This window comes from Portunus trituberculatus, chromosome 4 (assembly GCF_017591435.1).
Source record: "Portunus trituberculatus isolate SZX2019 chromosome 4, ASM1759143v1, whole genome shotgun sequence".
Lineage (NCBI taxonomy): Eukaryota > Metazoa > Arthropoda > Malacostraca > Decapoda > Portunidae > Portunus > Portunus trituberculatus.
This window is the reverse complement of record NC_059258.1, coordinates 1,732,516-1,755,573: the sequence shown is the minus strand read 5'-3', so window position 1 is coordinate 1,755,573 and position 23,058 is coordinate 1,732,516. Positions and strand designations below refer to the sequence as shown.

The window sequence follows — 23,058 nt, the reverse complement described above, 5'->3', positions numbered from 1 at the left end:
GTAGTAGTAGTAGTAGTAGTAGTAATAGTAATAATGTCTAACCTTCTATCATCAAGGTAAGAAGAAATTAAGTCGATCATTTGAAGGGAAAGATTAATACATTTCCTTTTTCATTCACATGTACACACGAGAGCCAGAAAACAAATGCGCATCGATGGTTTAATATCACTGTAATGTAAATACACCGATGCTCTGTCAGTAAATTGAAACCATGGAAAAAGAAAAAAAAGTATGATATATATTGCGGAATTTATATCTACCGCCATTCCATCAGAGAGAGAGAGAGAGAGAGAGAGAAGAACATTAAGAACAAAATACAGACAAACACTCATACAATAGAAAAGAAAAAGAAAAACTGCTAGGAAAATAAGGAAAAAAAAGCTAATAATGAGAGAGAGAGAGAGAGAGAGAGAGAGAGAGAGCAGTCATGGATATTATTTAGTTTAAGAGATTCTATTGTCTCTCCGTTTTGGAATTATAATTTTTCATTTACTCACACAAAGGAAATGTCTACGGTCTTTTTTTTTTAAGTCTGGCAGCTGTTTTTAATGTGCAGGGGCTGGAACACACACACACACACACACACACACACACACACACACACACACACACACACACACACACACACACAGACACACACACGTTCTATCTTGGCAAGCAGACAGGCAGAGAGAGAGAGAGAGAGAGAGAGATTTATCGAATATTCACGCATTGATTATAGGAATATCAATAATCTGTCCACAACACAGCCGTATTAGTGATAACACCCATTTTTAGGTCTCTTAAAAATACTCAAATGACAAACTCGTAAAAACAACGATTTATGCAAGACCGTGGTGCGTTATCTTATGTCCCTGCCTTATCTTACCTTACATATCCTATCAGTATCTTACCTTACCTTACTTTTCCTTGCCTTACCTTGCCTTACCTTTCCCTACCTTTGACACAGACGGAAGTGCATACGAAAATTTCACTAAACATTTGACACGAGCATTCTTAAACATTCGTTCTAATTCATTCACTATTTCATCATATCGGTCATAATAATTTGACATAGAAGGAAATGCAAAGAAAAAATGAGCTCAGCTTTTAACTTACGTGTTCTGAAATCTTCGTTCTAATTCACCACTTCATCGTATCGCCCTTAATTTATCTGACATACAACGAAATGCAAAGGAAAATTTCGCCTAACTTTTAACCTAAGAGTTCTCAAATATTCGTTGATTTATTCACTTTAATTGGTGTTGCTATAGGCGATGGTACACAGAAACCACACGATTCTCACCTTTTCTTTCTATTGGCTGGTCAGTAATCAATGAAACGATCTGCTTTGTCCCGTTACCTTAATTAAAATGACGTGCTATCTCTCTCTCTCTCTCTCTCTCTCTCTCTCTCTCTCTCTCTCTCTCTCTCTCTCTCTCTCTCTCTCTCTCTCTTGCGTGGGAGAGGCGGGGATGGATTGTAATACGCAGTGCCTGAGTGAATCTGAAATAGCGTGGGCAGGTGCTGAAGGGGGCTGGAAGAGCGCTGGGGGGCTGGAAGGGAGGCTGGCTGGGGTCTGGCTGGCGGGGAGCTGGGTTTCTGAAGGGGTCAAGGCTTGGAGCATCATTCTTGTCTTCTGAAATTGTCAACAAGCGAGACGTGAATAGAGGAAGTGTTGCGTGAGAGGGAAGTGTGTTTATCCGTGTGTTGTTTGGTGTGTTTGCCTTGATAGAGTTAAGAAGTGTTGCTGAGAGGGAAGTGTGTTTATCTGTGTGTTGTGTTTCATGTCTTTGCCTTGATAGAGTTTAGAAGTGTTGCTGAGAGAGAAGTGTGTTTATCTGTGTGTTGTGTTTGGTGTGTTTGCCTTGATAGAGTTTAGAAGTGATAATACGTGCCACAAAACCTTGTAAAATGAAACCACATCACAAAATAGGAAACCCCCACGAAATTAATGCGATTTACAACAGTTATCCATTTCACCAACCTATCCATCTTCGTTTTCTATGTTGCTATCTACCTTTCCTTCCCTGTACCTTCCGTGATTACAGATTCACTCCCTCTGGCGGAGGATAGAGCGGCCAGATTAACCTACTTTACTCAGCAACGGCGCGGGAGATATTCAGATAATGTAGGGACGTAATAGTCATTTGAATACGAGTTGTCACGAATGAACGGCACACATCTGGAGATCTGCACCAATGAGAAGACGCCAAAATTACGTCCACAGTCCGCCTGCACCAATAGAGAGGCGAGATAATGACAGGAACGTACGTGATTGGTGGAGAGAGAACGTGGAGGTAACCAATCACATGACAGTCTCAGTCTCACTTACACGGATGAGAGAGAGAGAGAGAGAGAGAGAGAGAGAGAGAGAGAGAGAGAGGGGTAATGGAAGAAGCGAGGGCATAAAATTTTGAGATGACTCAGGAAATAAAATGAAAGTAAGAATGTGGAAAAATGAAAGAAAATGGAAGAAAGGAAGTGAGAGAAATGATGAAGAGGAAGAACAGAAAGAAGAAGAATGGCAACAATAACAACAACAACAACAACAACAACAACAACAACAACAACGACAAAAGGAGAAAGAGAAGAGGGAAAAACTGAAAAGCGAAACAAGTGATAGAATTCATAGAGAGAAATAAAGAAAAAACAAAGAAAATAAGCAAAAAAAAACTTACTTTTGAAAATACAAGAAATATGAGAACAATCCGAGAGAAAAATATAAGTAAAAGAGAAAAAATAATAATAAAAATGAATAAAAATAGAAAAATAAAGGATGAAGAAGCGATGATAGATAAATAGATAATAAAAAAATAACTTACTATGAAAACAAATAGAATGAAATCTGAGAAAATAATGTTAAATAATATGCAAATGAAGAAAATCTGAGCGAATGAAAGGAAGAAAAGAAGACGATGAATTATGAAAAAAATATTTATATGATTGAAAAAAGACGAAAAAAAAACATTTATGGAGACGATGAAGGAAGAAAGAGAGGGAGGGAAGGAGGGAGGGAAGGAGGAGGGAAGGAGGGAGGATTGAGTATTAAATTTATGGAGGTGGTGGAGGAAAGCTTAATGGAGGGAACAGATGGAGGGAAAGGTGAAGGAAAAGAAGGAAAGGAGGAAAGGGTCAAAAGGTACGAAAAAGGGAGGGAACAGGGGATTTGAACCCTTACCTAACCTAACCTAACCTTACCTAACATAAACTAACCTTACCTAACCTGACCTGACCTTACCTAATCTGACCTTACCTAACCTGACCTTACCTAACCTTACCTAACTTAACCTAACTACTCAAACTTAGTACTTTTTTTCACGTAAGAGGGGAAAGCTAACCAAGGGGAAAAATAACAAAAAAAACCCACTTATTTGCCAGTCCTCATGCAGGTCCGAGAGAGTCAGCCAACAGGGGTAAATGTCTTGAAATCTTCCACTACTAAGGAAGAAAGGGGGAAAAAAAAATAGTGATGAATATTAGACTAAAAAAAAATTGATAGTGACAGAGAGGCAATATATATTCATTTTTTTTTTGTCTATTTTTAAGGATGAAAAAATAAATTGAAAAAATATTCTTTAAAGGTGGGTTTGTTTGTCACTGTTTGTCAATATTGATGGGTGAAGACTAGCGGGGAGCTGTCTCTCTCTCTCTCTCTCTCTCTCTCTCTCTCTCTCTCTCTCTCTCTCTCTCTCTCTCTCTCTCTCTGACGCACATTCACATCCATCTACCATTTCTTTATCTTCACTCTTGTCATTTTTATTTGTATCTTCTCCTCCTCCTCCTCCTCCTCCTCCTCCTCCTCCTCCTCCTCCTCCTCCTCCCCTACTCCTCCTCTTCTTCCTCCATTCCTGGCGATCTATTATCCTCTTCCTCTCTTCCTCTCTTCCTTGTCCGTTGTGGTGATATGTCTGTCTGTCAATACGCTCTGCCTATCTCTCTCTCTCTCTCTCTCTCTCTCTCTCTCTCTCTCTCTCTCTCTCTCTCTCTGTGTACTGCAAACGTCTTAGAAGCGAATTGTCACCAGCCATTGCAGATTGTTTACTTAATGGGTGTACCTGAGAGAGAGAGAGAGAGAGAGAGAGAGAGAGAGAGAGAGAGAGAGAGAGAGAGAGAGATAAAGTAGTGTATGTGATTTGTAGCCATATTGATCATTAAGTAACCTGTAATTTTCTCGTTTTCTTTTCTAATCTTTCCTCCTCCTCCTCCTCCTCCTCCTCCTCCTCCTTTTCCTCCTCCTCTTCTTTCATTGTCATCCATTTATTCCTCCCGCACACACTTTCTCTCCCCGTTCTGTCTCTTTTTCTCTCGTTTTATCACCAATGTTCTCCAGTTAGTCTTCCTTTATTCCTCCTCCTCTCCTCCTCTTTCCTTCCTCTCGCCCTTGATCTGCTGCAGGAATCGGCCGCTCTTAAACCCTTCTACCAATTACCTGTCTCTCTGGCTACCTGTGAGGCTTCAGTGGTGCTTTTCCTGCCCAATACCTGTCCCTTCTCTGTCTGTCTGTACTGTCAGTCCACCGTCTCTTTTATCTCGCCGGCTTACCGTGTTTTTATTTTTATTTTTTGTTGTTGTTGCTGTTACTATTGCTGTTGTTATTACTGGTGGTGGTGGTGGTGGTGGTGGTGGTGGTGGTGGTGGTGGTGGTGTTGTTACTGCTGCTACTGCTACTGCTACTATTACTACTACTACTTCGACTTTGACTACTACTACTACTACTACTACTACTACTACTACTACTACTACTACTACTACTACTACTACTACTACTACTACTACTACTACTACTAAAGAAATCGTGTACCATAATAGTGAATGCAACCAATGGAAATTTTGCTTTACCACCACCACCACCACCGCCACCACCGCCACAGCTGGTCACAAGCCTCCTCCTGCACCACCTGCGCCTCCTCCTCCCAGGTGGAAGCGACCAGCTGTGCGAGGAAGGATGCAGGTGGGTAGGACGGCCAGGTGGTGGTGGTGGTGGTGGTGGCGGCGTGCATGGAATAAGAGGAAATCAAAAACATACATGCAAAGAGAGAGAGAGAGAGAGAGAGAGAGAGAGAGAGAGAGAGAGAGAGAGATGCAAATGCGAATACATACATACACATAGACAGACAGACAGACAGACAGATAGACACACAGACAGAGAAATTGAAAGATTAAAAGAAAAATAGAAAGGTAAAGAAAACAAAGGATGCAAAGCCAAAGGAATAGATGAACAGAGAGATAGACAAACAAACAAACAAACAAACACGGAAGTCAAAACACACACACACACACACACACACACACACACACACACACACACACACACACACACACACACACACGACACAGAGAATAATCCACACACACACACACACACACACACACACACACACACACACACACACACACACACACACACACACCTACCCACTGTACCCCCACACACATGTCTCCCCGCTCCCTCTCGCTCTCGTCCCTTCAATTTCCCCTCCCCCTCTCCCCTTACCTTCGTGTCTAGAACCAGGTAAGTTTCCCCTCTCACCTGAATTTCCTGTGTGAGGCAATACCTGTCTTCCCTTTGATGTGTCCTAGAGCCATCAGGAAAGGGGGGGAGGGGAGGGGAGGCCAAATAACACCCCCAAACAGCCATCTAGATACCTCCTCACCTCACCTCAGCCTTATTCTATAGTTTATCCTCACATAATTCCGTTTTCTTTGTCTCTAAGTGTCACTTGATGTCTGGCCGCCCCACTCCCTCGTATTAAACTACGTATGGATAATGGATTGCATTTCTAACTAACCACTAACTAGAACACAAAATAAATAGTGCATGAAGATAGGTCGTTAAATTTTCTATATATTTCTATAAAGACCATGGCCTAGATATATCTAGAACACAAAAGAAAGAACAAAAAAATAAAACTTTCAAGATCAGGGTTCAAGATTAGCACACGAGACAAGACAGCGAGACAGACTAAAAGCTTCGAGGAAAGAAGGACGAGCGGTGAGGTGGGAGGAAAATGCAGGCTACACTAAGTCCATTTTACGAAGCTAGTGTCGGTTTTAGGGTGAGTACACATGGATAGCGTGTGGCGTAAGTATGAGGGAAGGAAGGGAATGCAGGGTGAGGTGTGTAGTGAGGAAAACGGTGGTAGATTAATTAGGTCAGATTCGGATGCCATCACCTTCCAGGCAGATTTGGATAAGATGAGCGAATGGACAGACAAATGGCAAATGCAAAGTACTTAGTGTAGGTAGAGGAAATCCACACAGTTGGTACGTACACTATAAGTGTCGTCGCTGCTGCCGCTGCTGCCGGGGAGATTATAGTGCCAACTGTGGGGTGATGGGGAGGCAGAGAACCTTCATCCTACACCTGTCACATCTGTATTAACGAAACTCACCTGGAATGCGACCCTTGGCCCCGTCAATTCCTGATATGTACAATACTGTGTTGTCACTCCTTCCGTCTGTCTGTTCGTGTGTTGCTTTAGGTTCCGTGAGGCGCCTCCAGGGGGCAGAATAACGTTATATGTTTGTACACGAATGCAATTGAGTTTCCTTGCATGGTGTTATGTATTGGAGTTCTGAGTGCAAGTCTACTTAGGCCAACACACTTTACTCGTACATCTTTTTTTACGTTTCTGTACGAGTTGAGAACAAAACCAAACGTGTTTTTTTTTTTTTTTTTTTGCGGGTAAGTGAAAAGGTATGCTATTAGATGTTACTACTACTACTACTACTACTACTACTACTACTACTACTACTACTACTACTACTACTACTACTACATGTCAACTCTGACGCATCAAGCGTGAGACTCGGACATTTTCCCTCCCCCTCCATGTGACACGCATCGCCTCTAAAAATTCACGCGTTTTTACAAATATTTCCCACATATTCTTTCTGACATGATAATTTCTGAGGAAAATTGTAAAACCGAATTTTACGGACTATAAAACGTCCGCCTTCCTTCAGTTTGTAAGCCTTCACCTCATTGGAAACCTAAAATCCTTAATTTCCCGGAGGGTCTTCGTCTCCCTACACCTCCCCAACAAGGGCGTCGCCTGGACTTAACAAGGGGTTGCGCCCCCTGCACCCCTGCTTCTCACTCTCTAGGACTTTCAGGGGTTGACAGCTATGTTACTACTTCTACTACTACTACTACTACTACTACTACTACTACTACTACTACTACTACTACCGCTGATACGAGAGAGGAAGAGATTCGAGTCTTTCGTGTCAAAATTACTTTCTAATTCCATCTCCCAGTTTTTCGTCAATTATATATCAGCTTTCAAGAACGAGAGTGCTGATAAAAACAAGTTCAAGACAGAGATCAAGACAATAGCAGACCTTGCCGCCTTCACTCGCAGCCATGGCCACCCCACAGCCTGTGACACACGTTATTTTCGACATGGACGGCCTGCTGCTGGGTAATGTGTCGTGTCACCGGTGTTGCAAGGTCAATGAAGGCCCTGGAAAGCTGTGTGTGTGGTCGGTTAGTGCCGGAATAAGCCTCATTAGTAGGAATTAGCAGTTAATGGCGCTTCTTGACAGGTGTGTGAAGGGACCACCAGGTATTCACTCTGCCGGCGTTTTTTTTTTTTTTTTTTTATTTCTTATGGATTATTTTGATAGTGATTTCTAGAGTGTCATGAATAGTTGATGAGGAGTTAGCTTTTATTTGTGTTTATTTATGTTTAATCTGGTGTTACCAACGTGTTTACTTCACTGTGTAACCTTTCACCTGGGGGTAGGCAAGGTGGGCCTCCACTGTGGTCAGGCAGTAAGACTAATAATATCTTATATTTCTTTTTCCCTATGTCTAAAGCTTGGGAACCTTCTGGGAAAGTGGGGTTTTAGGGTGGGGAAACCAAACCTAACCTAAATTCTGTCTTGAGTTATTATTCATTTCTGTTAAGGCAAAATGGGGTTAGAAATGCTCGTAGACCTAACCTAAATTCTGTCGTGAAATCCTTATTCATTTCCAATAGGGTAAAATCGGTTAGAAATGCTCATAGACCTAACCTAACTAAATCTCACCTAACCTGAATTCTGTTCTGAAGTTATTATAATTTTTGATAGGGTAAAATGATGTTAAAAATGCTCATAGACATAACCTAACTTAACCTCACCTAACCTAAATTCTGTCCTGAAGTTATTGTAATTTCCAATACGGTAAAATGGGGTTAAAAATGCTCGTAGAAGTGTGATCTAGACCGTGGGAATGTGTATAGTGACGTGTGGTGTATTGGTTCAAACTGCAATAATTCCACCTGAGCTTTTCACAGTGTCAACAAGTAGGTCCTCTCCCTGGTGTGAAAGATACTGAGAATTCACCCGGTCAGTGTCTTGGCTTTGTTAGCGATGTTAATGGTGTGTTGTGAGAAGATTCCATTGGCACTCTTGGTGATTCCCAGGTTATGCACATACTCTGGGTAATGGTCTGATGGCATCCTGGTAGCTGGTGTCTTGTTTGATGTCATGTGGAGCATCGCACTTCATTAGTTCAAATTTGTCGTTGCTCATTATCATTTTATTTATATCATCCCAGTCTAGTCAGCCATTTCAGTCTTGCAACAGAGCCACTTCCGCTTCTGTTTCTGTTTTCCTCTCTACCGTTGTGTCATCAGCTGAAGAGTTAGCCTGGGAGTGTTGGAGTCCTCTGTTTATGTCACCCAGTGTTTGTTATGAAGGAAGTAATGCATCTGTTAACCCCTTCAGTACTGGAACACATTTTTATCTTGAATTTTGTTGGTGTGATTAGATTTTATTGACATTAGGAAGGGTCTATGGAGGTCAGAAGATTAATGGCCAGTCTTCACTATTTCAACCTCCACATAGATATCTGAAGCTGTATGAAATCACCAAATAGTAAGCAGAATGATTATTGAAACACGTCCTGATACTGAAGAGGTTAAGAATCTTTTGTGTCCTCAATTTCTGTGTTTCTCCTCCATTCCTTGCCTCACTGCACCATTCTCTCACCAAGAAGTCACAATACTTCACACCACTTCTCACTCTTCCCAATCATAACCACCTCACCACACACAAAAACCATTACCTCTTTTGCTAAACCACAGCCATGCACTCACAGACACAGAGCGGCTATACACAGAGGCCACACAGGCGCTTGCTACCCCCCATGGCAAGGAGTATACATGGGAGGTGAAGGTTGGGTGTATGGGAATGAAGGGACCACAGGCAGCTCAGCACATCATTGACTCCCTTGGCCTGCCTCTCACCGTTCCTAAGTACCTTGAACAGATAGCCAAGCATTATAATAATCTCTTCCCCACGGCTAAGGTGTTGCCAGGTACGAGGGGCCAAATAAGCCACTCTCTTACTTATTTTCCTTCATCTACTACTCCTACTCCTTTCTCCTATTTCTTCTTTCTTTATGCTACTTCTTTGTTTATTTTACCCGTTCATTCTTTATTGTAGTAATTCTTCCCTTATCCTACTCCTTTCTTCTTTATCCTACTCCTTCCTTCTTTATCCTACTCCTTCCTTCTTTATCCTACTCCTTCCTTCTTTATCCTACTCCTTCCTTTTATTTTACTCCTTCCTCCTTTACCCTACTCCTTCCTTCTTTATCCTACTTCTTCCTCCTTTATCCTACTTCTATTTTCTGGGTTCTGATGGTGACACAGCCTTGGTCACTGGTTGATTGCTGTGCCACACTCATTGTTTAGCTTTTTTAATTTATTCTTGTAGTTTTTAGCTTATTTTTTGTTTTTTTTTTTGTGTAAGAGGGAAAACTGGCCAGGGCAACATAAAATAATAATAAGGCCCACTTAGTTGCCAGTCCCCTTGTAGGTTTGAGAGAGTTAGCCAGAAAAAGGGATGTGTTGAAATCTCCCTCTTTAAATTAAGTCAAGTTATAGGAAGTTGTAGTTTTCGTGGTGGTTATTGAGGCTTTCAAAGTGCTTATGTGTCTCTAGTTACTGTTTAGCAAAGGTTGTGTATTGCTTGGGGATGATAAAACAGTGTAAGAACGTAATTTATCATCTACATTCTCAGGAAAATAGTGGAAATGAAAAGTTAGCAAGTCAGAAAGTTTGTCTTAATGTAAAGTTTGTGGGATATTTTCTTGTGTCCACTCAGGTGCTTGTGCTCTGTGTATTGTGAGCTTTGTATTGAGATTACTAGTGATTTAGGAGACTTGAGGTGGAGTAAAGATGCAAAGCAGGAGTGTGGCACATTAACAGACCTCTGACCATTTCTGTTTACTTTGTTTTATATTTGCTTGCCTCTTCTGGTTCTTTATCCCTGTAGTGCATTTTCGTTTAGCTGTTCTTGCGGTTCTTATTTTTTGGTGACTTAAAAGCTGGCGTGGTTTTCTGTTTCATTGCTATTCCTCTTTTATCATCTCATTGGCCATTCATTTTTCTTACCCCTTAGACACTCACTCACACTCACTTTGCCACCCTTGAAATGCAGACTCCTCTTCTTTTTGGGTGTAGGAATACATCATTGCAAGGTTAGCTCATCACACACAGGTAGTAGCCAGGTGTGCTTGTATTCAGCTAAGAAAAGCTCAGGTGTGGTGAGTGTTGGTGTGTGTACGTGTTGTGCTCCTGCTGGCCAAACCTCTACAGGAATCAAAGTAGGCCTCAGGTAAAGGAAAGGCAGTGACAAGTGGTGTAAAATATTGACAAACTGACACAGGACTGCATTGGTAATTCCAGACACTGTGGGCAATTGTTTGGAGTGCCACAATCATGTCTTGGCACCATTAGGCTACAGGCTCTCCTGGGTGCAGCTGATGGCACTGATGGGTCACAGTGCCATGGAAATGTGCCAAAACATATGCCAGGACTTTCACTTGGAGGTCACACCTGAGGAATATAAGAGAAGGGTCGGTCTTGTCTACTCTGAGGTGTTCCCTGAGTCAGCCGTCATGCCAGGTACTCTGCATGGCCCTCCAGTGCCCATCATGGCCCAGGCCCCTGTGTCAGTCAGTGCTGGCAGCCAGTGTCCTTCACAACTTGTTGTTTGAGGCAGATGTTGTGGAAAGCAATGATCTGCGTGAGGGAAGCTTTGATTCCAGCCTGAAGAGAAGGCACATCCTGTACATACTAGAGATGTACCGATGCATCAGTATCGATATCGGAATTGGTGGTATTGGCCCATTTTTTGGGTATCGGTATCGGCTTATTTTATGCCAACACTTCCAATACCTAAAAGGAATTTACTACTTAGTGATATATTCACTGTATATCTATATAGTTAGGCTTTTTGCATTATTGTAAATAACAGCATATTCTTATTTGATTTATAATTAACAGTGCTAGTGCTAGCCTTTTCAAAGATATCATACTGGAATAGGTGGAAGCTCAAATTATATATGTATATTAATTTTAATGCAAGTTTAATTTTTGAGTTACTTGTGTTAACCTAAGGATGTAAAAATTCCATAACTAAGAAAGTAACGATTCTGTTTTGTAATCATGTGCATTGTGTATAATTTGTTGCATATTAATTATTTAAGATCATAGCAATACACTAGAAATTTAGAATAAACTAAACTTTTTTCTATTTAATTGAAAAGATTAGGTGAAAGCTCATTTTTCTGAATTGGTCTACTAATGTGTAATGAATCAATATCAAAGGATGTCAGATTTAATTAAAGAGAAACATACACAACAAAATGAGTTTCTTTTTTTTAATATTTTGTGTCTGTTTTACAATTTTAATAATGAAAATGCACAAGACCAAATGGTCGCTAAAGGAGTAAGAAGTAAGAATTTAAAATAACTGACAAGAATCAGAAGACTGAGGAGATATTCATTTCAATTCCTGAGTAATTTACCTTTGGAAATGACTTCAAAAAGCTTCTAGAATTGCTCCTATTTCACAAACGTTCTCAGGACTTACAGCATCCCCCAAAACAAAGCCTCCCATCTGATAACGCTCGCCGTCCACCAACTCATCCTGGTGTCCAGTGCAGTAATCACTATAAGTAGTAGTATCGGTATCGGTGGTATCGGCCCCAATTAGGTGGTATCGGTATCGGAATCGGCCAAAATTTTGGTATCGGTACATCTCTAGTACATACTTGTGGTCTTTGCATACATGATTCCTGCTCCTGTGAGGCCAGTGGGTGGCTGCACCAAAATAATCAACATTCATTCCTGCCTTTGTTATTGTTCCTTGTGCTTGCTGATCCTGTCTCTCTTTGCTTCTCACACTCTTCACCTACAGCAGGTCTGTTTCCTTCTTCCTTCCTTCACTGGACATGACACTCCTGCACCTCACCACAGCCACCACCAAACTACAGACTGAGTACAAGTGAATAGAGAAGAATTTTCTGCTGCTGCTGCTGCTGCTGCAGAGAAGAAAAGCAAAAGACAATGTTTATGAATCAGTTTTGGAGATGAAGTGATGTGTTGCAAGCATGAAGGGAAGCAGTGACTTGGTTGTGTCAAGAGTTAGTGTCGTGAGTCACTGATTAGAGCCCGGCACTCACTCCAGTTGGTAATTCCAGACACTGTGGGCATTTACCTGGAGTGCCACAATCGCATCTTGGCACCATTAGGCCACAGCATCTCATGGGTGCAGCTGATGGCACAGATGGGCCACAGTGCCATAGAGGTGTGCCAAAACCTGTGCCGAGACTTGCACCTCACCATCACACCTGAGGACTATAAGAGGAGGTTGAGTCTGGTCTACCCTGAGGTGTTCCCTGCTTCACCCACCATGCCAGGTACTCACTCCCTGGCCCTCCCTGAATGCAGTGCCAGTAGTCACCATCACCTTCCTAGACAGCTTAGTTAGTGCCCACACCTCTGAATACACTTGTCTTGCCTCCACCTTTTGTTGTCAATGGACTGGATCTGCTTGGAGCATTTTCTTGCCCTGAAGTAAAGAATAGTTTTCACCTTGTGAATGTTTCCTTCCACTGGAATGACAGAACGGGCAAGAACAGGAAATGTCTGGAGTAGTTTGTTTTGTGGTGGTGAGTGGATTCACAACAGTGACCAAAGAGTTTTGTGCACAAAGAGTCTGTGCACTATTTCCTTCATTCATCTTTTCAAGCCAACTAAGTTAAAGATCACTAAATCTGCCAAGGCCATCATTACCTTCATTCTGCATTTAATATCTAATATTCATAAAAGTTCCATTGCTCATTTTTTTCCATCATGAGTTTTCTTTTTTGTTTCTGCTTGCTTGTGTATCTTTTAAGCTTGCTTTGTTTTGTTTTCATTAACCCTTCCTTTCTTTGCATGTGCTACCATGATAGTATTAGTAGTGATGGTAATGGTAATGATGATGGTTACTGGTGACAATGAATATTGTGAAATAGATGGAATAATACAGTCTTAGTGAGGTGAGTAAAGCCTGGCACCCACCGCCCCCTCCCCCCTGCCATTTCCCCACAGGAGCGGAGCGGCTGGTGCGTCACCTGCACAAACACAACATTCCCATCGCCATCGCCTCGGGCGGCGCCAAGGACAGCTTTGACCTCAAGACCACCAACCACCGTGACTTTGTGTCACTCTTCAGACATGTGGTGCTGGCCTCCTCTGACCCCGAGGTGACCCAGGGCAAACCCGCGCCGGACGTGTTCCTGGTGTGTGCCCAACGCTTCCCCGACAACCCAGACCCTGCCAAGGTGTGTGTGCTGCTCACTCACCATTACACCATCATCTGCCACTCACTTTTCTTTTTTTTTTTTTTTTTTTTTTTTTTTTTTTTTTTTTTCTCTATGGGCAGCAAGAGGTGTGTCATGCTTGCTGTTCACTGCTTCCTGTGTGTACACTTCCCATTTGTTGCCATCAAGACTCTAAACAAAATTTTAGCTACATGGGACTGCTTTTCTACTTTTCCTATTTTTCTTCCTTATTGTTCTTTTTCTCTCATTTCTTTTCTTACTTCTTCTATCTTCCTTGACTGCATCAGGTTACCACATGTGTCTGAGTGATGCCTTTACTCACATGACATGGTACTGAAGGAGTTAATCTCATAACTTCACCTCCTGCAGTGCCTGGTGTTTGAGGACGCCCCAAATGGTGTACAGGCGGGTGTGGCGGCCGGCATGCAGGTGGTGATGGTGCCAGATCCTCGCCTGAGCTCTGAGCTGACCAAGGGAGCCACACAGGTGCTCACCACGCTGGAAGACTTCAAGCCAGAGAGTTACGGCTTGCCACCCTTTGATGATTAGTGAGGGAAAGGAGAGGTGAGAAGGTTGTGAGTGGAAGAGTGATTGAGAGAGAAGGTGATGTAGGAGAGTTGAGAAGATTGTGAGTGAAAGTGATTGTTAAGATGATGTAAGGGAAAGTGTGAGGGAGAGGTGAGGAAGTTGTGAGTGAAAGAGTGATTAGGAAGGTGATGTAGGAGAAAGTGTGAGAAGAGAAGATTGTGAGTGAAGTAGTGATTGGGAAGGTAATGTAGGGGAAAGTGTGAAATAGAAGTGGGTCATGGTAACTGAGATGTACTAATTGTTACTTAAGCTCTCCACTCTGTACACAACACACCTCAGTGCAAACCCATTAACCCTTTCACTGCACCAGAAGTAATCCATGAAATCGTAATCAACATCTGTAAGAAAGGGATTAAAAAATAGAGTTAGCAATTTCTAGCCAGTTTATAAAGATTAGAGGTGGCTGTAAAGTATAAAGGTGCCCATGTGATTATTGATTAAGGAAAGATATACCAAATAGCAGGCAAAGAATTGATTTGTAGCAGAATGAGTTGTGAGTGATTGGTAAGGTGATCGAAGGGATAGTGTATTAAAACGGGTAATGTTGACGACGATGCATTGATTGTTACTCATGCATTCCACTCTGTACACCACCTCAGTGAAAGCCATCAACTCCAGTACTGGGACACATTTTTACCTTGAGATTTGTATACAATTAGACCATTTTTTTTTTTTTTTTTTTTACATGAAGGCTCTATGGAGGTCAGAAGATTAAGGGCCAGAGTCTTCACTATTTTAATCCCCACATAAATTTCTGAAGCTGTACAAAGTCACCAAATAGAAAGCAGAATGAATAAGGAAATGTCGTGGTACTGAAGGAGTTAATTTGTAGCTGTATGAGTTAAAATCCTCCCTCTTGAAGTACAAAATGAGTGGTGGGCCTGGAGGTAACTTGGCAGCACTCCTGACTGGAAAGATGCCACACACAACACTGGTGATGGGTCGGCATGACTGTAATCTTGTGAGTTGCTGTATGAGGGTGTGGGTGTGTATTGTTGATTGTTGGGTTGTGATATGTACATGTAATAAAGTCACTGCCAAGGGCCCTGATGTAATGATGTTGACCTACTGTAGATAAGCACCACTACTAACATGCTAACTTCATAATGTGTTGGAATCTATTGTACAGGGGCAGGGGTGAACCAATGCATGCTGGGGTGTAGTGTGCTGGCTGCCTGCTTCACAACTCTTTCTCCCCACCAGGGACTGAAGAGGCTGACTGTCATTGTGCTGGAGTAGAAATTAAGGGAAATGTCAGTTTAAACACTAACAGAATTAATGTACTTGACACTAACGAAATTTATGTACATTTGTCACTTAAAGAAATAATGGGAGTAAGGGGAAGCTATGCAGAGAGAGAGAGAGAGAGACAGAGAGATAAAGAGGACAAGAAGAGGAGGAGGTGATGAAAAATAATAATGTAAGAAAAAGCTATGCAGAGAGAGAGAGAGAGGAGGGAGGTAAAGGGGACAAGAGGAGGAGATGGAGGTGGTAGTGATGGTGGTGGGCAGCAGTGTGTCCCAGCATTGATGTGGTGGTCAGCCAACTCTTGTTCAACAGACACCAAGGTATTGTTAAAGATTTCTAAGGTTGCTTTGTAATATTGAAGTACATATTTTTCAATTTAATATTACCCAGAATGAATTTATCTGTCCTTTATGTCCTCTTAGCATCTTTTTACTAGCACACTCAATACTTTAATCCTTTTAGTACTGTGATGCATTTTTATATACATTCTTACTATTTGGGGATTTTATACAGCTTCAGAAACTTACACGGGGAATTAAAATAGTGAAGACAGTGACCATTAATCTTTTGACCTCCATAGATACTTCCTAATGCAAATAAAATGGTCTAATCACACCCCAAAATCAAGGTGAAAATGCATCTCAGTATTGAAGGGATTAATCTTGTATTGGCTTGACTTTATTGTTGTTATGAGCAGTGTGTCTTGCAGGTTGTGGCAGTGGTGGTCATTGGAGAAACATTTGCTGCCTGTGTGTCAAGGCGCTGCTGTGCAAAACAAGACTGGTCTGTACAAATAACATTTATTGTATGATACACAGTCAAAGTGGAAAGATAAGTTAACAACATAACATTTCTCACAGACTAGCTAATGTCACTCACTCTAACTCAAGTCACTCATACAACACATCAGTATTGGATTTACTGGATGTAAGCTGATGTAGTTAATTTGCCTACACTTTGTTCTGTAAAGCTGCTTCTTCAATCACTGATTACAAGGTGTCCCAGGAGTTTAGGTACATACTTTGGGATTTGGTAGTTGAAATAATTCTGAGTCAAAAACACACTGCCATTTGCTGTATTTTGCAAGAGATTAACATTAACTCTCATATCCCAAAGTATGTATCTTAACCATCAAATCCCAAGGAATGTATCTAAACTTGCAGGAATTACTTTACCTATCAAATCCCAAAGTATGCACCTAAATCCCTGAGTCATCCTGTAATAACTGAACCAAGAAGCAGATTTACAGAACATCCAATAAAAGCAATACAGATGACCTCCCTTAAAACAATTACACACTACACAGGGAGGCAGTAAGTAATCATTGACTTTCTGTATGTGTAATAAATAAGTATTCATTGTATTCCAGTTGCTGCTCATTACTGGTCTCCAACAAGCCCAGGATACTCCACTGAAGGAAGGAGTTAGGGAGTCAGTGGTGTGAGGCAGAGAGAGGAGGAGGAGGAGGAGGAGGAGGAGGAGGAGGAGGAGGAGGAGGAGGAGGAGGAGGAGGAGGAGGAGGAGGAGGAGGAGGAGGAGGAGGAGGAGGAGGAGGAGGAGGAGGAGGGAGGAGGAGGAGGAGGAGGGAGGAGAGAAGGAGGATCAGGAGGAGGAGGAGGAGGAGGAGGAGGAGGGATGAGGGGATCAGGAGGAGGAGGATGAGGGGGATCAGGAGGAGGAGGGATCAGGAGGAGGAGGAGGAGGAAGAGGAGGGGGGATCAGGAGGAGGAGGAAGAGGAGGGGATCAGGAGGAGGAGGAAGAGGAGGGTGGGATCAGGAGGAGGAGGAGGGGGGGAGGAGGAGGAGGAGGAGGAGGAGGAGGAGGGGGATCAGGAGGAGGGGGATCAGGAGGAGGAGGAGGGGGGATCTAATATTTTTTACATCTAGTATTGTACTTACTAAATAAAGGATCTCTCTCTCTCTCTCTCTCTCTCTCTCTCTCTCTCTCTCTCTCTCTCTCTCTCTCTCTCTCTCTCTCTCTCTCTCTCTCTCTCTCTCTCTCTCTCTCTCTCTCATTGATTGGTGCACTCAAAACCCCTTACCACTTAAGTTTCACACATTTGTACACTTAACATATATAACTTTCATCATACAAGGGAACTGAAAAAATAATAAATTCTCAAGAAAACGACAAGAATTTTGAGCACACCAATCAAAACAACTTCTAAATCTGTTGAGTCTGCCTCCACTCAGCACTCAGCGGCCGCCACCCTCCTGGCCGCCTCCAAACAGCACCATGATCAGCACCACAGGAACAATGTAGATCCACTGCAAATAAAGACAAGGACTCAACATGATAAGTTTCCTTCACTTCACTATCTACATTTAAAGAGTGCTGATTTACTACACTACCTACACAAAAACAGCACTAATCCACTCCACTATGTACATGAAGAGTGCTATCATTTATTATCTCACTCCAACACAATGACAAGCTTCCTTCACTCCATCTCCATATACAGACCACTGATTCACTCCACTACCCACACAAAAACAGCACTAATCCACTCCACTACATGAAAAGTGCTAAATCATTTATTATCTCTCCAACACAAAAAGTTTCCTTCACTCCACCATCTCCATCCATATAAACACTGCTGGTTCATTCCACTACCTACACAAAAACAGTGCTAATTCACTCCACTATCTGTACAAAGAGTGCTTAGAGTCATTTATCATCTTCAACACAATGACAAGTTTCCTTTGCTTCACTAAATATAAAGAGCGCTAAGAGTCACTTGTCATCTCCACAACAATATGCATCTTCCCACTTACGTATTTAGCCAGGAAGGATCGGTTGTCTTTCCCCTCTGCCTTCTCGTTCTTCATGGCCTCCAGCTTCTCAATGTAAGTGGCTGTGTCAGGTCTGAGGGACAAACCAACACATACATTGAAATTAGATAAAAGATGAGTCACACTGCACAAACACCTTAAAATGAGAGAATATGAGAGAGATTAACAGACAAACTTAAAATATCAGGTCATTCTTTTATCTTTACAACTTGGCTTCTTTTAAGAGGGAGGTATCAAGACATTTGTTCCTTAATTTTGGCTGACTCTACTTGTCTTTAAAGGAACCAGCTCAAGTGGGCCTTTTTTTTTATATTTTGTTGCCTTTGGCTGGCATTCTGTCCTGCATAAAGAAAAAAAAATACAGGCTCCCCACTCAAACAAAGGCAACAGATATGAGATTGAAATTAGATAAAAGCTTAGTCACTGCACAAACACCTTAAAATAAGAGAGAGAGAGAGAGAATGAATATGAATAAGGTTAACAAACTTTCTTTTCTACATATTGGAATGTTCTCTATCTATGTACTAGCCTTGCACTCTAACAAAACCAACAGATATGAGACTGAAATTAGGTAAAAGATGAGTCATATTGCACAAACACACTAAAATGAGAGAGAGAACATAAAAGATATTAACAGACTTTCATTTCAACATATCAGAAGATTCTCTATCCATGAATCATCCTCTTATTCTTACCAAACAAAAGTAAGGCACCAAAATCAAGAACTAAGGGAAGCTGCAATAAGCCCTCTGAAGGCACCAGACACTCACACAGGTGCTGGAATGGGAGAGCGAATGATGACAGTGGTGTTGTGGTGTGCAGGTGGTGTTGGCGGCGCCTCTCCACCACACACAGCCACAGGGGGGAAGATGCCAACGCCAACCACTGAGATGCCTCCGCTGTCCACCACCAGACTAAGGGTTTCCGTCAGGCTACTCTCATATATCTGGCACTGCGGATAAAACACACACTTGTACATGTTCTGATGACATTATATAGATGAAAACCTTACTCATACATTAACACAAAGAGTAAAAACAAAATCCTGGAAACATTTGAAGAATAAAGAAATATTAATACACAACTATACTTCAAGAAAAACATAGAATATCGTATGTGAATGAACAAAATCGAACGTTACACAAACTTCAAGACACTGTTGTACTTCTAAGGCCGAATAATGTCCCTGTTACATCTGAGACATAATACACATAGGTGGTCATATTTCCTACACAAAAGTAAGTACCTGACAAATTTCCTACACAAAAAAATAAGTACCTGGCACATTTCCTACACAAAAGCCACAGCTTCTACACATTGGTAATATTTCCTACACAAGGATGAGTGGCAAGCACATTTCCTACACAGTAATTTTGTACCCAGATATGCTGTAGTCCTGTAGGAAATATGTCACTACTCTAAAAAATGCTGAATTTGTAGAAGTGTCCTGCAGTAAATGTGGCAAAGGATATGTGTCACACTCTTTTTAAATAGAAGTTCCTGAGCTTAGAATAACTTAACCAGTTTTGTAAAGAGACTGTTAGCTAATTGGAGTTAAGATTGATAAAACTGTGACACATTAGCAGACTCAAGCCTCCTTAGAATAATTTAGAAGGTTTTGTAAAGAGACCATTAGCTAATTAAGACCACCTGATGAACAATAGAACCATAAAATACCCAACACCAACACTATTTAATCCCCTTCAGTACCATGATATACTTCCATATTCCTGCTTACTATCTGGTGATCTTTACAGCTTCAGAAACTTATGTGGGGATTACAATAGTGAAGACTGGCCATTAATCTGACCTCCACAGACCCTTCCTAATGTCAATAGAAGCATCTAATCACACTCAAAATTCATGGGTAAAATATGTCCCTGTACTGAAGGAGTTAAAAATGTGGATATCAAGTATTGCGAGTGAAAAATAAAATCAGAAAGAATAAAAACCTTGAAATAAAATGTAAAAGAAAAATAATACATTACAAGGATGAAAAAATGTATCTCGCTAAAACAAAATAAAATGCCCATCAAGTATTGAAAGTGAAAAATGGAATGAGAAAGCATAAATACAAAAAATATAAAACTTGAAATAGAAAAATATAGAGGGATGAAAAAAAAAAAAAAAAAAAATTATCTCACTAAAACAATCAAATCACCACCACCACCACCACCACCACTTCCATCACAGCAGCACCTAACTTACGGCTCTGGTGAAGGTGGACACATAGCGCCTGTCCTCTGAGCCTTTCTGGTACACTCGGATGCGATATAAGTCGTCCGTGTCCACCAGACTCTGTGGGGAGGTGGAAGCATGAGTGAGAGAAGGACAAAGATATATAAATGGGTAGAGAGAGAGAGAGAGAGAGAGAGAGAGAGAATATGCAAGTATAAAAAGCAGGAATATATGGAAATTTTACTGTATCAATTATCAGTGAGGTTACTAGAGATATATAAGACCACTCCCTGCCACCACCACCACCACCACCACAACCACACACTGTAGAAAATATATAATGATAAGAAAAAGAAAGGTAATAAAGAAAGTTAAATGTAAATATGAAAAATAGAAATAAAAAAAGAGAAAGACTAATAAAATGTTCACCTGCACCACTATCACACACATAGAAAATAATGATGAAAGAAAGTTAAGTGGCACAATATGGAAAAATTAAAATAAGAAAAATATAAAAAAGACTAATAAAATGTTTGCCACCACCACCACCATCACCTTAAGTTTGGTGTCCAGCTGTGAGGTCCAGGGGCGGGTGTGGCTAATCACCGCACTGCCAGACTTCACTGAGCGGACTTGTATGGTGGACCGCGGGGAGAAGACTGGTTCTGGGCCACCATCCAGTGCATCTTCCACCACTAATGTCAGCTGACCATCCAGAAAATCATCCTCCTGCAGAAATAAAAGTAATAATGAGTGTTTTTAATTTTTCTATTTATTTGCATAAGAAGGAATACCAGCAAAGTGTGACAAAAAAGACCCACTGAGGTGCCAGTCCCCAAACAAGTTGATGTAGCCAGAGGTGAGGCTCCAAGGATACTATAGTTGAGAATATTCACCTAACCCTTTGATTGCTAGTTAGTACATCTTTCCTTAATTACTAATCACTCTGAGATGTCACTACTTGTTCTACAGCAACCTCCAATCTTTTGAGTAGAAATTGCAATAAAATATGTTCCTTTCATCCTTTTACCTTCTTATTGACACTTACAAAGATTTTCTGCTTTACTTTTGGTAGTGTTGTTTTGTATCACAGTAAAAATGTTAAGAGGACAGGCAACTCAGTGGGCCTATCTTATTTATTTATTGTTTTTGCTTCCCTTGGGCCAGTTTTCCTCTTATAATAAAAAAAAGTCAATTATCTACTTCAAATAAGTCAAGTTTTGTACTGGGACGCATTTTTACCGTGAGTTTTGTGTACGATAGGACCATTTTATTAACATTTGTAAGGGTCTATGGAGGTCAGAAGGTTAATGGCCAGTCTTTACTATCTTAATCCCCCACGTTAAGTTTATGAAGCTGTATAGAATCACCAAATAGTAAGCAGAATTGTAAGCTTTAGAGAATCACCAAATAGTAACCACAATAAAATCACCAAATAGTAGCAGGTATATAATCACCAAATAGTAACAAGTAGCTATATAATCATCATATAGTAACCAGAATAAAATCACCAAACACTAAACAGAAGAGAATCACCAAATAGCAAAAAGGATAAGCATAAAAACACACCCTAGCACTGATGGAATTAAAAGACCCGTGTCAAAGTAACTACAATAATCACGAGATCTTAAAACAAAGGCATATAAACTTCACCCACGCCTTCCCCAGCATCCTCCCCTGGTTTCCCACTTCCCCTACTGTACCTGGAATGCGTGTGCTCCTCCCCAGGCCAGCAGAAGCAAGGCCAGGGCAGAAATTCTCATTAATATCGCCGGAGCCATGACAGGAAGGCAAGTTACGATGGCCGGCGATGACGTCACGATTTGTTTACCAGAAACTCAAAATGTCGAGATTGTCAAGATTTATGTTCTTTTTCTTCACTTTTCTCATAAACTAACATAACATAAAGTACCAGATTAATCATGAAGTTATCAAATTATATAAAGAATAAATATTATGCTGATTTTAGAAGAGAAAGAAAGAGAAGGACAAAAATGGAGAAACCATCCCAATAGGAAGATCAACATAAATGAACACCGTAAAGGGAATGGTGGTGGTGGTAGTATTAGTAGTAGTAGTAGTAGTAGTAGTAGAAATAGTAGTAGTAGTAGTAGTAGTAGTAGTAGTAGTAGTAGTAGTAGTAGTAGTAATAGTAGTAGTAGTAAGAAATAGTAGTAGTAGTAGTAGTAGTAGTAGTAGTAGTAGTAGAAATAGTAGTAGAAATAGTAGTAGTAGTAGTAGTAGTAGTAGTAGTAGTAGTAGGAGGAGGAGGTTCTCAATGGGCATTTGTGACTAGTAAGGCTTGAGTAACCTTGGCTCCCTTACCATGGCATCCCAACAAAGTGTATTACTGCCAAAAAATCTTGCATAGAAAACCAAACATTGAGAGGAGAAACAAAGTATACATTGTCTTTTACCACCACCACCTTATTTATTTTATTATTTCATTTTCTTATTTATTTATACCATGTGGGCTTTTCACGGGAATTTATGGGCTAAAGGAGGGTACTTTTTTGGGGTACCTCCAATCTCAAAGCCCACCCGCTAGGATACCCTTGCTCCGGATGAGGAAGCCCAACCTACACTCGGACCGTGGACAGAATTCGAACCAGTGTGCGCTTGGAGACCCCTCGGACCCCAAAGCACGCATGGTTCCACTG

General features: G+C 41.2%; 2 protein-coding genes across 5 annotated transcripts in view; one reads left to right on the top strand and one right to left on the bottom strand.

Annotated features, from left to right (window-relative positions):
* LOC123511744 (pseudouridine-5'-phosphatase-like) overlaps window positions 1-16,923 on the top strand; it is a 39,787-nt gene extending 22,864 nt beyond the window's left edge. The window contains exons 1-5 of one of the 4 annotated variants that reach the window (XM_045267777.1): window positions 7,267-7,406; window positions 9,071-9,289; window positions 13,359-13,591; window positions 13,961-14,155; window positions 16,137-16,923. In XM_045267777.1, the coding sequence (XP_045123712.1) occupies window positions 7,349-7,406; window positions 9,071-9,289; window positions 13,359-13,591; window positions 13,961-14,140 (690 nt within the window). In that variant the 5' untranslated portion in view covers window positions 7,267-7,348 and the 3' untranslated portion in view covers window positions 14,141-14,155; window positions 16,137-16,923. Of the gene's footprint in view, window positions 1-7,266; window positions 7,407-9,070; window positions 9,290-12,463; window positions 12,683-13,358; window positions 13,592-13,960; window positions 15,223-16,136 lie in introns of those variants that run through there. The other 3 variants (XM_045267775.1, XM_045267776.1, XM_045267778.1) reach the window with 3 other exon arrangements.
* A 403-nt stretch (window positions 16,924-17,326) lies between these two features.
* On the bottom strand, window positions 17,327-22,249 carry LOC123512686 (ER membrane protein complex subunit 10-like). Its single transcript, XM_045269194.1, has 6 exons — window positions 22,102-22,249; window positions 20,954-21,127; window positions 20,429-20,518; window positions 18,991-19,172; window positions 18,203-18,293; window positions 17,327-17,695 (listed from the first exon to the last, which is right to left on the bottom strand). The coding sequence occupies exons 1-6, from the start codon at window positions 22,177-22,179 to the stop codon at window positions 17,624-17,626; spliced, it is 687 nt and encodes a 228-aa protein (XP_045125129.1). The 5' UTR covers window positions 22,180-22,249; the 3' UTR covers window positions 17,327-17,623.
* Between the last annotated feature and the right edge of the window lie 809 nt (window positions 22,250-23,058).